Below are 17,612 nucleotides of genomic sequence, written 5' to 3' on the forward strand. Positions count from 1 at the left end.
GGCCCAGGTTCGATCCTTGGTCAGGGAACTAGATCCTGCATGCCACTACTAAAAGATCCCACAAGCCGCAACTAAAAAAAAAAAAGATCCTGCATGCCACAACTAAGACCCGGCGCAGCCAAATAAATAAATAAATATATATTAAAAAAAAAAAAAAACAGAAAAAAAATTCGAAGAAAGTTCAGTTGCCGCCATCAAGAGTTTTGAGCATTATGTATCTGAATAAGCAGTCAAAATAGCCCTGAATCTATGTACTGCTTTTTTAAAGGTCTTTTCAGCAACTTCTTATTTATAATAATTTTTAGCCAGAGAAAAGTTGCAAGACTAGCACAATGAATCCACAAATATCATTTGCCTAGTTTCATCAGTTGTTAACATTTTGCCACACTTTTTCCCTCTGTGTGTTTGTGAGTGTGCATGTGTATGTAAAATCTCTCTATATGCTACATACGCACACATGCTCATATATGTAAAAGTGTATATGATTTGTGAACCTTTTGAGAGTTTTTTTCTCTGAACCAGTGAGAATTATTTGCAGACATCATGACACATCACTTCTTAGTATGTCAGCATATCTCTTCTAAGAACAAGAACATTCTTCTACATAACTAAAACATAATTAGCACAGTCAGGGAATTTAACATTGGCGTACTATTTATCCAATACACAGTTATATTCAAGTGTCTCCAATTGTTCCAATAATATCCTTTGTAGTTTGGGGGGTTTCTTGTTTTGTTTTTGATTCAGGATCAGTTAAGGATCATGCATCCCACGTACTTGTCATGTCTCTTTAGTTTCCTTTAATCAAAACAGCTCCTCAACCTTTGTTAGATTTTTGTGACACTGACTCTCTTTTTTGGTGGCGCTGTGCAGCATGCAGGATCTTAGTTCCTCGACCAGGGATTGAACCCATGCCCCCTGTATTGGGAGTGAGTGACATTTTTGAAGCGCACAGGCCAACTGTTTTTCAGAATGTCTCTCAATTTGGAGTTGATTTTTTTCTCATTGGCAGAAAAACTACTAATATATAAGTGATGTTACGACCTTTTCCATATATTGCATCAGGAGGCACACTGGCAGTTTGTCCTTTTATTAGTGATAAGTTTGATTATGTGATTAAGATGGTGTTCACAAGATTTCTCCATTGTAAAAGACCTTCTCCTGCTTGTAATTAATAAGTAATTCGTGGGGTGATACTTTGAGACTTGTGTAAATATCATGTTCTGCACCCATTGGATTTAATATCCATTGGAGATTCTTGCTTAAATCATTACTCTGATGGTTGCAGTACAAAGTTCTGTTACTTTAAAACTGAGTCAGTACATCATTTGGTAGCAGATAAATCAGTCATTGACATATATGTTAGAAGATATTTGATATGATATTCTAAATTATGTAAATTGTACTGAAATGAATATATCTCTCTTTAGGCATTTCCTAAACTAAACTCTAAGAGTATTGCTGCATCTTCTGTAGTTTGCTATAGCTCTCACTTTCAATATGCTTTTATGAATATTTTCTACTTAATTACATGAGATTCCAATGTGAAAAGTATTAATTACACGAAAGGTTTTAAGCAAGGTTTTTTTGTTTGTTTGTTTTTTGGGTTTTATTGGCCGCACCGTGCGGCAGGCAGGATCTTAGCTCCCCTACCAGGGATCGAACTCGCGCCCCCTTAGTGGAAGTACAGAGTCTTAACCACTGGATCGCCAGGGAAGTCCAAGCAAGTTAAAAAGATTGAGGAGGGGGAAATCAATCATTTATTCATTCAGTATATATTTATTGAAAATCTACTAAGTATCAAGGTTCTAGGAATTCACTAGTGAACAAAAGAGACTATGTGCCTTGCCTCCATTAGGAAAAAAATAAATGATGTCCATTTAACTCAAAATTTTAAAGTCTTGGTAGGTCATGCATTGTCTGTAGTCCCTGAGTGGTTAAGGCAATATTCTCTGTTTTACAGGGTGTCTTTCATATACAGGACATGAAGTACTTCACAAAGAGAATAATTTTAAACTGAAGAGAAATGGGAGATTTTTAAGGCTCGCTTTAAAAAGATAAAATGACTCATTGGCTCAGAGGGAGGAAGTGGGTTGCATTCAAATAAAACAGTACAAGTTAAAGAGCAATGTTCTTTCTTCAGGTGTAGGGAGGGAACATTGAAGAGGTCAAAACTATCGATCTAGAGTTAGAAGACAAAGGAAGTCTGTGGAAATTAGGTCAGATAGGGTTCTTTTTCTTATATTTGTAGAAAGTTTCAAAAAGAGTAAAACCATTTTGAATTGACTCCAATAAGAGAAAAATAGAGAGGTGACAGAAAGGAAATAATTGCAGAAGTTCAAAGAGGGGAGGAGATTTATAATGAAGTAGGCTAAGAAAAGAGCCAAAGAAGGTAACAAAGACTAGTATTTTTGCTGGGTGAATCTGCTTTGAAACAGCATCTCCTCCACCTAGCCAAGTTATAGGGAAACAAGTTTCACTATAGTATATTCTAAAGTACATTATAACAATACAAATTAAATGCATGTGCTGTAAAGCACATAAATTGCCACAGCTAAATTAAAAAAGAAAACAGACAGCTTTAAACTAAAGGATTTCAAATGCTATTAGAATACTTCCCATAAAGGAAATATCTTTGTTTCTCAGTGTTAAGGAACTCCAAGCTGCAACTCCCCTGGAGCCTGTCAGAGAAATATCACTATAATTGGTATGAGTACCCAAGTACACTGACAATAATTGAGGCTTCTATCCCATGCATTATACTTGATGGCACATCGTATTAAAAAGGAACAAAATTATAGAGGCGAGGAGCTGCCATATGATACACCAGAGCAGTAACTCCTAGATGAGGCTTACAGATACAGATTTTAGAACTAGAATGATCCAGTTGATGAAGGCCTGGAAATAAAGTCAAAGTTATCAGCCTGTAAAGCTCCATACCACAGCAAAAATAAGATAAGTAACAAATAAGACCATGATGTTGCCCCGTACTTCATTTGTGTATTTGTTTCCCTAAAAGTCATCTTAGAACATTTGCAGTCTTGTAAATGTGCAGTTTATTCTTTAAGGATGTCACTTACTGATTCTACATCATTAGTATAAATTAAGAGACAATATCGGGACTTCCCTGTTGGCGCAGTGGTTAAGAATCTGCCTGCCAATGCAGGGGACATGGGTTTGATCCCTGGTCCGGGAAGATTCCACATGCCGCAGAGCAGCTAAGCCCGTGTGCCACAACTACTGAGCCTGTGAGCCACAACTACTGAAGCCCGCGTGCCTAGAGCCTGTGCTCCACAACAAGAGAAGCCACTGCAATGAGAAGTCTGTGCACCGTAACGAAGAGTAGCCCCCGCTCAGTGCAACTAGAGAAAGCCCCCACACAGCAACGAAGACCCAATGCAGCCAAAAATTAATTAATTATTTAAAAAAAGGAGGCAATATGGTTAGAGAAAAAACATTAAACCAAAGTCACTAGCATGGTGACCTTGTGCAACATTTAAATTATTTGAATTTTACTTTCCTCTCCCTCAAAATTAAGAGCACTTATATTTATTGGTTGCTTAGCATGTGCCAAGTGCTTTCGTGTATCATCTTATATAATTCTCATATCACCCCAACATAACTCAACCTCCTAGACCTCCCTGTTCTATGAAGCCAGTCTCAGTATATTGCTATATCTCTCCCCAACCCCCCAACCGCCCCCCACCCCCGAATTCTACCTTCAAAAGTTTGAAAAATGTGTAGATTTTTCTGCATATTATGGGAGGAAATGGGGGGTGGGGGTTATTTAACAAAACTTCTTAAACATACTCCTTTTTTTTTTTTTTTTAACCGTCTCTTCTTTTTCACCAAGATTCTCTTTATCTTCCTCTAATCTCAAAACATCCTCCTCTCTCTTGGACATGGTTCACCCAGTCTTTCTCTCAATGGACCCCTTCGCAAAAATTCCATCTTTAAGCTTAAACCTTAGCACGTCAAAAGTACCAGGAGTACCAGTTGTCCCTCAAGTTTGCCCTTGCCCAGACCCTTCAAGGTCTCCACTCCAACCACTATTTGAGGTAGACACTATTATTATTCCTAATATATAAAGGAGGAAACAGAGGCTCAGAGTGCCTACTTGCTCAATCATACAGTTAAAAAACAGGAGTCAGATTTGGAACCCAGGTATCTTTGACTTCAAAGTTTATGCTCTTTTAGTCTCACTGTGCTATTCTTCCTATCTCACTCCCAGAAAAATATCACCTGCCCTACCATCACCATAATCCTATACTCCCTGCACCCTAATTTGCAGTTGGAAGTTCAGGAGGTTCTGGATCTTACTGTCAACAATATAACAGGCTGTAACCTGTTCAACCAGAGGGGGATAAATGAAACAATCTTTCTTGGCCCCTCTTTATTCCTAATATCCACCCCCATCTCTTCCTCCTTCTCATCATACTCCCTCATCCCCTGAGAAAAGGAGGAAAGAAGAGAAGATAACATAAAAGAAGGGGAAATAAGAGAGTAGGCTAAAGGAGGCATGTGGGTGGTTTTCTGAAGCCGTTTTTACTTGGTCAGAAACAGAAGTAAATTAAAGCCCTCTAAAAGAATGTGGAATGCTATTACACCTTCTTGTACTTTACCTCAAGACTTGTTTATAACTGCTAGAATACTCAAGAAGTTCAAAGAAACTTTAAGAAATGTTTCTTGATTTACATGTCACTGAAAGAGTGTTTTAACTGAATCATTTAGTTAAATAATAATAGTTACTATTTATTGAGTATCTCTTATGTGCCAAGATTACTGAAAGGGTAAATCTAATACTTTATAGATGACCTGGCACAGTTCCTGGCATGTAGTAGGCTCCCAATGAGTTAGATTAAATATATCTTGAATCTTCACAACAGACCTAAAAAGTAAGGGGTTTTTTTGGTTCCCATTTTACAGTTAAAGAAACTGAGATTCATAAAGGTAAATAATTAGCCCAAGGTAACATAGATAATAAGTGAATCAGGATTAGGAAGGCAGATAATAATAATTGCAGTCACTGGGTTAATGCCTTACCTAAATTATTTCATTTTATTGTTACAACTACCATACCAGTTAGGTACAATTATTATCCTCCATTTAAAATGAAGAAACAGACACTTAGAATGATTAACAATTTTCCTAAGGTCATATGGCTGGCTGATAAGCCAAAATTTGAACCCAGGTCTAACTCTAAAGCTCTTACACCACTTAGCACATTGAGGCTGTATGTGCCTGGGGAAAGGTTAGCATGCTGTCATATGAGGCGCTTTGCAGGGATGTATCCATTACCCTGGTGAGTTGACCAGTGTTCAGGGCCCTCAGCCTTACAGACAGAGATTTGATTTGGTCATCCTACTGAGCACAAATCCATTTCTCAGGGACAGACTCACATTAATCAAACTCATGAGACTCAATGAAAGATCAGAGGGCCAGTGTACTGATAAAGAAAAATGTAACTACATTTGAAGTTCTTTTGACCAGAGCATTCTCTCCTTGTAGGCAGACCTCTATAGGAATCCAAATTTTAGTCCAAAGCTATTTACTAAATATGGAATCCAAGCAAAGGGAAATAATTAGATGAGTTAGAAGAGTGTCTGCCACATAGTAAGGGCTCAGTAAATCTTGGTTGTGAATATTATTCTTAATAGCCAACCACACCGGGGCAGGGGGCGGGGTGGTCCATGAATCTCCTAAGCTTATATGAAAATTTTTGTATGTGTACATATGTACATTTTTCTGGGGGAGAGTCTATATCTTTTATTAAATTATCAAAGTGTTAGTGACCTACAAGAAAAGTCAAGAGCCATAAATTCTACATGAAATTCTGCACAGAATCCTGAACACTCTGATGGAACAAGTAAAATTTGAATTGGCTTGATATTCTCCCAGAGCTAAGTCTGTTACGCTATGTTGCAATTTATTTTAATTAAGTATAACCTCTTACATTATGAGTCACTTTTTAGGACTTTTTTCTCCCCATATTATCTTTCCTATATGATTTCTTAGCACTTTTGCAGATCTTATCATTTATTTCTCATTTAGTTCATTCAAAATCATCTCCCTTTGGAAACGACATTCTTTTTTTTTTTTTTTAATTTATTTTATTTATTTTTATTTTTGGCTGTGTTGGGTCTTCGTTGTTGCGTGCGGGCTTTCTCTAGTTGCGGCGAGCGGGGGCTACTCATCGTTGTGGTGTGCGGGCTTCTCACTGCAGTGCCTTCTCTTGTTGCAGAGCACGGGCTCTAGGCGCACGGGCTTCCGTAGTTGTGGCACGTGGGCTCAGTAGTTGTGGCTCGTGGGTTCTAGAGCACAGGCTCAGTAGCTGTGGCACACGGTCTTAGTTTCTCCGTGGCATGTGGGATCTTCCCAGACCAGGGCTCGAACCCGTGTCCCCTGCATTGGCAGGCGGATTCTTAACCACTGCGCCACCAGGGAAGTCCGGAAACGACATTCTTAACACTCAGGCTCTTCACCTGGAGTAATCAATGACAGGCAGTAGTACCTATTCTCTTTTGTGCATAGGGTACCACATTGGTAATAACAAACAATAATTTGCTAAGAAAAAAACATAGCCATACAGCTAAAACCTACAGATTCCTGCTCTTCCTTAGATTATCTGTAAGGGGGTGGAGGCGGGGAGGATTACTTCAATTAGGGGGAAATCCTGTCTCCTTTTACATTTCCCTTTCTGTCAGAACACCCTTTAAAAGTTCCTTGAATTACAGCTTCTTTGAAGATATATCACAAATCTGTGTCTAAAAGGATCTAATTTGGAGGAAACCCAAATTGTCTTCTCTTCCCGTATCCATTCAACAAGAGTTATTGAGTGTCTTTTATATTATAGGTACTTTTCTAGGCACTGGAGTTACTAAAATGAATAAGGATTTAGAGTATAGTTGGGGAATGAGACCCATGAATTAAAAATTATAATGTAGTGTGCTTTAATAGAGTTATATACATAGTGATATGAGAGGACAGGGGAGGTAGGCTCTACTCTGTTTCAGGGAATCAGGCATGGTTTTCAAGAAGGGTGAGTAGGAGCTAAGTGAGCAAACACAGTAGAAAAGGGGCTTTTGCTTCAGAGATAATTGAGTTTAAAGACATTGAGGTATAAGAGGACTTGCTGAAATAAGAAAAAATAAAAGTTTGAGAGGGAAGGAGGAAGAATGAGTACAGCTGTAGATAAGTACAGTGGGCCCTTCGTATCCATAGGTTCCACATCCATGAATTCAACCAACCTAGGATCAAAAATAATCAGAATAAAAAAAGCCAGACTTCCCTGGTGGCGCAGTGGTTAAGAATCCGCCTGCCAATGCAGGGGACACGGGTTCGAGCCCTGGTCCGGGAAGATCCCACATGCCGCGGAGCAACTAAGCCCGTGCGCCACAACTACTGAGCCTGCGCTCTAGAGCCCGCGAGCCACAACTACTGAAGCCCATGTGCCACAACTACGGAAGCCCACGTGCCTAGAGCCTGTGCTGTGCAACAAGAGAAGCCACCACAATGAGAAGCCTGAGCCCCGCAACAAAGAGTAGCCCCCGCTCACTGCAACTAGAGAAAGCCCGCATGCAGCAGCGAAGACCCAATGCAGCCAAAAATTAAATAAATGAATAAATAAATAAATTAAAAAAAAAAAGCCAGAAAGTTCCAAAAAGCAAAATTTGAATTTGCCGTGCTCTAGCAGCTATTTACATAGAATTTAAATTGTATTTACAACTATTTATGTAGCATTTACATTGTATTAGGTATTATAAGTAATCTAGAGATGATTTAAAGTATATGGGAGGACACAATATTGTAAATCAACTATACTCCAATAAATTTTTTTTTTAATTTAAAAAAATAAAAATAAAGTATATGGGAGGATGTGTGTAGGTTACATGCAAATACCACACCATTTTATATAAGGGACTTGGGCATTCGTGAATTTTGGTATCCATGGTGGGGAGGTGGGTTCTGGAACGGATCCCCCTGTGGATACCGAGGGAGGACTGTATGTAGGTAGCAGAAAAAAAGAAGCAGAAGTTGAGGGACTGTCTTCCTGAGAGCCCTCCTTTTCTTTGTGAAGAAGCAGGCAATGTCATCCAAAGTTAGGGAAAAGAACAGAAAAGAGCGCTTAAGGAGACTACTGAAAGTTTGGTAAAGGAGAGGTGAGGTTAACCATGTCATATAGAAGAATTACTAGGCAGTATGGAGAGACCATCTGTGAGAAGCATTAACATAGCTGTTAAAACTTCTCTCTGCCCATTTAGCGAACCCCGACTCTCCTTTCTTGTCCCCTCTTCATAGCAGTTTCTAACTGGTCTACCTGCTGTGGGGGCACCTATCTTTCTATTGCCCAATATTCTCCTTGGTATTTTTGTAACTTCTATGTCTTAAGTTCAAAAAATATTTTTGAGCACCCACTGTGTGGCTGGTTGCTACAGAGCTGAATACAATGTCATGTGCCCTTAAGGAGCTTAGTGATAGGTAATAGGCGAGGGATTGAGGGGGAATATAATATGTAAATAATAATAGCACTAAAGGCAGGACATGAAAAATGCACTAAAGAAGCATAAATACAGTGTTTGCAAGTTCAGAGTTCACAGCCCAGCTGAGAATATCATCAGGCCCTCAAGCAGCCCATCTATGTAGAACATAGGATTCTTTTAAGACCTTGAAGAACCACCTGTAATGGAGGGTAACCTGGAAGGTTTAGAGTTATTCCATTAAAAAGAGTGGCATTGATCTGTAAGCATTATAGAGACAATTCATCTCTAGCTATTTCATCCAACTGAAAGGGCTTCATTGCTTTACTACCCTTTCAGCTGTCTGAGTAAAGCAACCTATCTTCTGACTTCTTAACTTCTGTCAGTCTCACCTGCCTGGATGCTACGTTCTTGATAGTGGTTCACTCCAAAACTAACTCTCTGTTCTTGTTCTCACGTTGGACCTGCTGAATCAATCAATCCTATCCAACCCCAGCCAGCTGGTCCTAACCTGTGAGCCATTTAATCAAGCAGCAGTTTATTGTTTATTTTTTTCAATTGTTTGACTCCGCAAAAATCAGAAGGCACTAACGGACAGCCAACCAACCCATCCCCGTGGTACCCTGAGTGAAGACAAGTCAGCTTAGATATATGATGGACTAAAATCCCACCACCTAAGACTCTAAGCAGTGAAATGAACAGCCATCAAAAGGCAGCAGTTTGGGACTTCCCTGGCGGTCCAGTGGTTAACATTCCGCACTTCCACACAGGAGGTGCGGTTTCTATCCCCAGTCAGGGAACTAAGATCCCATGTGCTGCGAGGTGTGGCCCCAAAAAATAAAAAATAAAATAAAATAAATGCAGCAGTTTATATTAGCAGACTCCTTTCCCAGAGAGCTTCATATCCCCATTAACCTACAATCTCTTTAGCCTCGCGTCAATCAGCCACATCATCACTACACCAAGCCTCATGCTTACAGTAAACAGAATCCTGAACTTCATGGAGCAAGCAGAATTTGAATTGACTTGCAACTGAATTCTCCCAAAGCTAAGGCTATTATGTTACACCAAAATTTATTTTGATCAAGTGTAACCTGTTTAAGTTCAGTTCCATTTATTGATGATTTTGAAGCCTAGATTTTCTTCTGCATCAAAGGAGATGATCTTGTGGTTTTCTCCTTCATTCTATTGATATGGTATATTACAATGATGATTTTCCTATGTTGAACCACTCTTGCATTCCTAGAATAAATACTACTTGGTCATGGTGTATAATCCTTTTGATATGTTGCTGGATTCGGTTTGCTAGTATCTTGCGGAGGCTTTTTGCACCTAGGCTTTTTTGAAAGACTTACTATATTAGGTTTATTAAGAACCTTTCACTTTTTGCCAAGTGAGTGTTAGTCCCCTAGTGAGTATATCTCTCAAGAGTGTCAATATTTGTAACTACATTGCAATCATAATATATTTTTGAATTGATAAGATCATAGTAAGAGCTTATCTTTTCTGTATCCTATTTTAGAAGAATAAACTTTAGACATCAGCGATAAAGATATTTCTGAGATTCTTCTCACCTCAAATTCATAACCAGTACAACATTGAAGGCTTCCAATGTACAGTTAATGAATAAGAAGGAGGTTCTCAATCTGCTCTCATTTACAGCATAGCATCATGAGGGAGGGTTGGGTATTGCTTATTCATTAGACTAGAATAGTGCTTGGCATACAGTAAGCCATTAATAAATACTTCTGATACATGAATGAATGAATAAATTCAATCTTTGTATTTTGTAAAGAAAAATTGCTTAACCCCAAGATTTATCCTAAAACAGTTAGTAGTGTTTTATTTGTGTTTTTTACTTTTAAAAAATCAAACAAAACATGAACCATTTATCATAGGAATCTCAGAAGCCTGAACTGGATGGCAATGGGGTACATAGCAGCTCCAAACTCTAGCCCATTCCCTGGTTTATGAACAAGCCTCTGCTTGTTTAGAACGCAAACCTACTCTGTCCCCTGCCATACTCCACAGAAAAGTTGCCTTGTAATTGCAGGTAGTACTGTATATAGTCCATATGATGAAACCTGAAAAGGTGTTTTATTAATTCAGTTTTCAGGCCGACCCCAAAAAACCCATCGGGGGACACATTCTAGCTCATGCTTCAACAACAAGAATAAGCTTGCGAAAGGGAAGAGGAGAGCTGAGAATTGCCAAGATTTATGACAGGTAAATATTTCTTATCTTAATCAGATTCTTGTGCATATGGTATTATATAGAATTGCCTCTCCTGAGAGGCTATAATTATTCCACTGGCAGACACTACATGTTTGAATTTCCTTCTCAAAAAGTATTCAATTCATTGGTAAGTCCCTACTACGTACTGGGTTCTAGGGATTCGGGGATCTTGTTGACAAACTGACTTGGTCTCTGACCTTCCAAATCTTACAGTGAAGCTAGAAAATGAAATAATTGATTCCAGTTGAAGTGAGGTAAATACAGGAAAAGTACAGCACGTGATAGGGATGTTCTTCTTTCTTTCTGCCAGTTTTCTTTTCAGGTTTCAGTTTAAACATCGCTTCCTCAAGGAACCTTTCCCTGACCCTTACATTCTAAGCTAATACTCTATATTACACCTTTTATTCTTTCACAGTACTTTACTTATTTAATTAACAGTTATAAGCTTAGATTTTACCAGCAACAAACCTAAAGCGATTTGAATTGGGGAGGTATTACCCACCCCTTCCTGAGCATTGCTGCTGACCCTTCTCTGTGGACCTCCCCCATTTTTGCCCATCTGTTGTGTTTATCTCTGAGGGGTTGGCAGGGGAGGGTACCCCCACCTTCCCTGCAGCTGTTCCTCAGGAGTCATGACTTTGACTGGGTCTAGAAAGGTTGAGCTGGAAGGGGTGGCTTCTGGTCGCTTTCTGAGCACGTGTCTCAGAGACCTGGGGCTGGTGGGACTGCTGTTGGAGCTGGATTTCAACACATAGGGTGCCGCTGGGCCAGTTGGTAGGGTTGCTGGGCTCCAGGCCTCTAGCTCCAGCTCTTGCAGACCTAGGCCCCTCTCTGACCCGAGAAAGCTCCTTGGGCCCTTGAAGCTGATAAACCGAGAGAGTAAGGAAACATTCTTTAGAGTGAGAAAGCTAATGTTTCAGCCACTTAGAGGTAAACTGCAAAACTAGAGCCTGGCATGGGGCTGAGGCTAAAGATTTTTCTCGAACTTTTCAAGATTTGCAAGTATGCAGCTTGGAAGGAGGCTGGTGGTTTTATTGTTAAAAAAAGCAATAACGTGGCTTTTCCTGTAAGGCTTGCATAGTACTTCTTACCCCTCTCCTGTCTCCCCCTGCAAAGATGGTGCTGGAATGTTCTGGAAGGTCACGTCACCTTCAGCTTCTCCTGTGGAAACTGAAACCATTGGGGTTTTCTGTCCAAATTCAAAAGGAGTCATACGTGTGTGTGTGTGTGTGTGTGTATGTATATGCATATATGTAGATGTACATATATACACATACACTCATTTTATATATATGTATGTACATGCAAGTATTATATATATTATACATATATATACATGTGCAAATATATGAATAAACTTTGACAACATAATTGATGTACATGGTAAAAAATAAATAAATAAAATCAAACAGTACAAAAAAAAGAGTTAATAAGCTTAATAAGTTTTTACAGAGAAACCTGTTACATATCAGCTGTTCTAGACTCTGGGGATAGAGCAGTGAACAAAACCAAAAGACAAGGCCCTGCCCTCATGGAGCTTACATTCCATTGGTAATGATTTATGTAACATATGTCATCCACACTAGACAGTAAATACCCTGAGGACAGAGATACTATTCTCTTGCTTACCACTGTATTCTTAGTGCCTCGGACATAATAGATGTATTTGTGACTGACTGATTAGCAATCCTGGCAACAAGGTAAAGATTTGTAATAACTCTTTACCCTAGGGAGGGAAAAATCAGCCAAAAAGGAATCAGATGAGCTATTAATCTGGTTTTGGCTTATGAATCACAGTACTTACTATGTATTGTCATTGAAAAATATTAAATAATCAGTTCCCCCCTCTATCTGGTTTTTATTCAGACCATTTTGCTTTTCATCATCAGTCCCTGTAGAAGACTGTGATACACATATGCAAGTGCTATGCTTTGTGGAGCTTCAGCAATCTCTAGAAATTTGTTACAAATGTTCTTTGTTGAATTAAGTAGATAGTAGGATTGTTCCGTATTTTTACTAAAATTTCTTGGTCTGTATCTTGGACCGATTGCTGTGCTTAGAACTTTCCCAAACATTTTTCACTCTGAATTGTAATCAGCTGATTACATGTACTTCTCCCTCACTACAGGGACTGAGTCTGGTTCACTAATGTCCCCATGCAAGGGCACCTAGCATGGCCCTTGGCACATAGTAAGAGCTCAATAACTATTTGTTGAATTAATAAATGAATGAATTCCATCTACATATTCAATCATTTGTATATTTAATCAAGTCCTCCAAACTTTTAGGAACAAATAACCCCTGCAGTTTTTACAGTCCTAAGAGAACACTAGGGTTCTGCAGACTCAACAAAGGATAATTAAAATTATCATAGAAGTTAGTCATGTCAACTTTCCATAAATCTGAATAAAAATAGCAAAACTAGATCAGAACTTAAAATGTGAAAACTTAATTTGCTGTGCATCTTGTACTGCCTTCTTTCTGGTCCCTAAAGATTTCTCACAAAGAATTCTCCTTGACTTTAGAAAAAACTTTTTGGTAGAGAAGATCATGATGCTAAAAATGATAGCTAACACTTACTGAGTGGCTACTATGTGCTAGGCTTCTGCCAAGTGCTTTATTTATTTACTTTTTCATTGTTTTTAAGGACTACCTTAAGAGATAGAGATTATTATCCCCATTTACTCATGAGGAAACCAAGGCCCCCCAAGTAGTTAGGTAACCACTGCCCCTCTACAGTCTATTTTAAACACAGAAGCCAGAATGATCCTTTGTAACACCAAGTCAGAGCATATCTATCCTCTGTTTAAAACACTCCGATGGCTCCCCATCTTAACTCAGAATAAAAGCCCATGTCTCTACACTGGTTTACAGAGCACTACATGAATGGCCCTATTCTTATTCCTCCTGCTTTCCCCCTTGCTCACCGTGCTTCAACCTCAGTGGGCACCTTGATATTCTAGAAACATGCCAGGCACACTCCTCCCTTAGGGCCTCGCTTCTGTGATTATTGCTCTCCCTGCCTGGAATAAGCTTCCCCCACATAGCCCTCTTTCTGGCTATCTCCCTCACCTCCTTCAAGTCTTTGATCAAATGTTACCTTCTCAACAAAATGCCTACCTTGATCTCCCTATTTAAAATTGCAGCTAGCCTTGTCCCAGTTTCCATGCTTCCAATCTCCCTTATCCAGCTCTATTTTTTTCTTTCCCTATAACACTTATTTTCTAACATATCACATATTTATTTATTTATTATGTCCATTATTTATTGTCTGTCTGTCCTTCCCCCAAATATAAGTTCCACAAGGCCAGAGATCTTTGCCTATTTTTTTCACATACAGATCTCAAGTGCCTACAACAGGGATATAGGAAGTGCTCAGTAAATTTTTTTTTCTTTTTTCTTTTTTTTCAAATTTTGGCTGCATTGGGTCTTCGTTGCTGCACGTGGGCTTTCTCTAGTTGCAGCAAGCGGGGGCTACTCTTCGTCGCGATGTGCATTGCAACGGCTTCATTGTGGTGGCTTCTCTTGTTGCAGAGCATGGGTTCTAGACACACGGGCTTCAGTAGTTGCAGCACGTGGGCTCAGTAGTTGTGGCACGCAGGTCCTAGAGCGCACGGGCTTCAGTAGTTGTGGTGTGCGGGCTCTAGAGCACAGGCTCAGTAGTTGGGGCACACGGGCTTAGTTGCTTCTCGGCATGTGGGATCTTCCCGGACCAGAGTTCAAACACTGTCCCCTGCATTGGCAGGCGGAGTCTTAACCACTGCGCCACCAGGGAAGTCCCAGTAAATATTTTCTTAATGAGTAAGTGAATGGACTTGCCCCACATCACAAAACCAATAAGTAATGGAACCAGGATTAGAATCTATGCTGTCTGAATCTAGGGTCTACACTTTTAACCACTACACTATTTCTTAGTTTATTAAGGATTATCTATTCAGGGTAGTAATAGCTACTCTGCTATAGCTACTCCTATGGCTTCAACTACTACCTTATACAGATGTAAGAGAAAGACATTTCTTGTTAAAACAGTATTCCCCAAGAATTGAGCAGAAAAGGGTTCTCATAATTCCCAGGAGTACAGGAGTGACTACAAAAGCGAACCTAGCCTTTTTCCTTGAATAACCTATAGTTACTGCTTCTGTAAGTAACTATAACTGGCCCTCAAGTGTATATTTTCTCTCTTTAAATCTTTGAGTGAATAAAACCCCCATTTATTTTATTCTACTTAGCATATCTGAGATCAGTGAACATTAAAACTCTACTGAATTCAAAGGAAAATCAAATTTTAAACAATTACAAAAAATAAAAAGACATACAAATGGTCAAGTTTCTAAAGTAATTGTTTTTTATTCTGTTTCAAAACCAAAACAAACAAGCAAAAAACCCTGGTTCAACTTTGCAGATACTTCACTTGGCTTCCCTCTTTCTCAACTCCTTGTCTTCCTGCCATTTTTAAGTGGCTGACTATTTTCCATCAAAGTCAAAAAGTTATTTTCTAATTCCACTCAGGCTTTCTTATTCTTTAACTCCAACTTCAGTCTAGCAAGACCTACTTTATCTATAGCTCATGTTCTATCCTCCAGGGAGATTCCTCTGCTCTTTCTTAAGGGAAGTAACCTTACCCATGGTGTGCTCAAAGTATACTAGCTAATCTGCACCCTCCAAACAAAACAAAACAACCAAACAAACAAAATCAAAAAACAAAAAACCAATTTTGCATGACAATATAGCCTACTGATTAAGATCATGAGCTTTGGAATCAAATACCTTAGTCTCTAATCCTGGCATCTTCAATTCCCAGCACTGTGACCTTGATCAAATTACTTCTCTGAACCTCAGTCTTCTCATCTATAAAATGTGGATAATAATACACACCCAACAGAGTAATTGTAAAGTTTAAATGAAATAATATAAGGGAGCCTGACACATAATAGTTAGTAAATACTTAATAAATGGAAGCTATTAATATTACCGTACAGTCACCATAATCTGAATAGAATAACAGCACAAAGTAGCAGTAGGCTCTTTCTCTCATGGTCAGTGATTTTCAAATTCCTATTTTTAGTCTAACATTTTACTCAAGTGTTAGATATTCATTTCCAACTACTTGCAGACCTCCTCAACATCAATGCCCCACAGGTATCTCAAGCTCAACATATCTAAACCTAACTTCTTATTCTTCCTCTCTTTCTTATACACAAGACAAGCTTCTCTATTCCTACTCTTTTGTTCATGCTAGAAATGGAATACCCCAATTTCTGCCTCAAAGGCTTCTGTGAAGTCCTCTATTATCTATGAAATCTTTCCTGATCAACCTAGCCTGCATAACTTCTTTCCTTAGAGTTCTATAACATATACTGACTTTATGGAACTTAGCTTACTTTGCGTATTTGTTATGTCATAGCTCACCTTTTAGGCTTCTTGAGAGTAAAGACTGTCTCATTTTTGTAAATTCTGTGGGGTCTAGTACATGCTAAAGTATGATTTTCAAAGAGTTAAAAACATCACTTTCTGCAAATAAGCATAAAATGGATGTGTCAAAGATTTTATTCAACTCCTTAATTAATGAGGAAACCACTGATTCAAAGGATAATTTGAGGAACAGAGATTTATGTAGTCGGTCAAAGCAATGCTGAAATAAATTTGATAATAGATGCAAAACTGGTTAATATCCTACCAGGCAATAAATTGTAACATTTGAAGTTGTGTTTTCTACTGGAGAGAAATCAATTGTTTCTGTACACAATGAAATTCATTTCCATTGCTATAGACTGGCATCATAAGAATAATCTGCATTATCAGTTTTCTACAAATTAATCTCTACTCCTATAGAGCTGTAGATAAATTAAAAGGTAAAATTTAAAAGAGCATGAAATCATGACTCGTACAAGTATAAAATGTCAAAGATTTTATTTAACTCATTAACTCATGCAGGAACCAATAAGATTTTATAACCAGATCAAAGGAAAAATCAAATTACCACACATATGTAGTCAAACAAGTAATGCTGAAATGAATTATAAATTGATAAAAAATGGGTCAATATCCATAAGACAATAATCAATTGCATTCCTCCTCACACAATTTACATTTCTATGAACCAGGATAATTTGTATTACTCATAGTTTTCTACAGCTCATGGAGTTGTAAAACAGCTCAAAGACAATGAAAGCCACGGAGTCCTCATAGATTTGAATAACCTGGAAGGATGTGTTAGGAAACCTATTTTTTCGCTGAAGGTACTCAGTTATCTTTTAGTTCATTTCAAAGTCTTTCATGGTTTTTGCCTACATTAGTCTAGTCAATGGAAATTTGCACACCCATTTAAAAATTTTTATTGAGGTATAGTTGATTTACAATGTTGTGTTAACTTCTGCTGTACAGCAAAGTGATTCAGCTATACATATATTCTTTTTCATATTTGTTTCCATTATGGAAACAGGATATTGAATATAGTTCCCTGTGCTATACAGTAGGACCTTGTTGTTTATCCATCCTATATATAATAGTTTGCATCTGCTAATCCCAAACTCCCAATCCTTCCCTCCCCCATCCCCCCCTTGGCAACCACAAGTCTGTTCTCTGTATCTGTGAGTCTGTTTCTGTTCATTTGTGTCATATTTTAGATTCCACATATAAGTGATATATGGCATTTGTCTTTCTCTTTCTGATTTACTTCGCTTAGTATGATAATCTCTATGTTCATCCATGTTGCTGCAAATGGCATTATTCTATTCTTTTTTATGGCTGAGTAGTATTCCATTGTGTATATATGTGTGTGTGTGTGTGTGTATACACACATATACATATATATATACACTACATCTTCCTTATTCATTCATCTGTCAATGGACATTTAGGTTGTTTCCATGTCTTGGCTATTGTAAATAGTGCTGCTAT

General features: G+C 38.4%; 1 protein-coding gene and 1 pseudogene across 6 annotated transcripts in view; one reads left to right on the forward strand and one right to left on the reverse strand.

Moving 5' to 3' along the window:
* DMC1 (DNA meiotic recombinase 1) overlaps nucleotides 1-17,612 on the forward strand; it is a 41,096-nt gene that overhangs the window by 19,649 nt on the left and 3,835 nt on the right. For 3 of the 5 annotated variants that reach the window (XR_014252398.1, XM_082420074.1, XM_082420075.1), the window contains one exon: nucleotides 10,587-10,703. Coding sequence is in view for 4 of the 5 variants with exons in the window: in XM_082420074.1 (XP_082276200.1) it covers nucleotides 10,587-10,703 (117 nt within the window). In the remaining variant the exon portion in view is untranslated. Of the gene's footprint in view, nucleotides 1-1,963; nucleotides 7,278-10,586; nucleotides 10,712-17,612 lie in introns of those variants that run through there. The other 2 variants (XM_082420077.1, XM_082420076.1) reach the window with 2 other exon arrangements.
* The window catches only part of LOC309640812 (large ribosomal subunit protein uL22-like), a 47,550-nt pseudogene that overhangs the window by 13,965 nt on the left and 15,973 nt on the right, over nucleotides 1-17,612 (reverse strand). The gene's annotated exons all lie outside the window — the stretch shown is intronic.

Source organism: Balaenoptera physalus, assembly GCF_965194825.1.
Source record: "Balaenoptera physalus genome assembly, chromosome: 13".
Taxonomy (NCBI): Eukaryota; Metazoa; Chordata; class Mammalia; order Artiodactyla; family Balaenopteridae; genus Balaenoptera; species Balaenoptera physalus.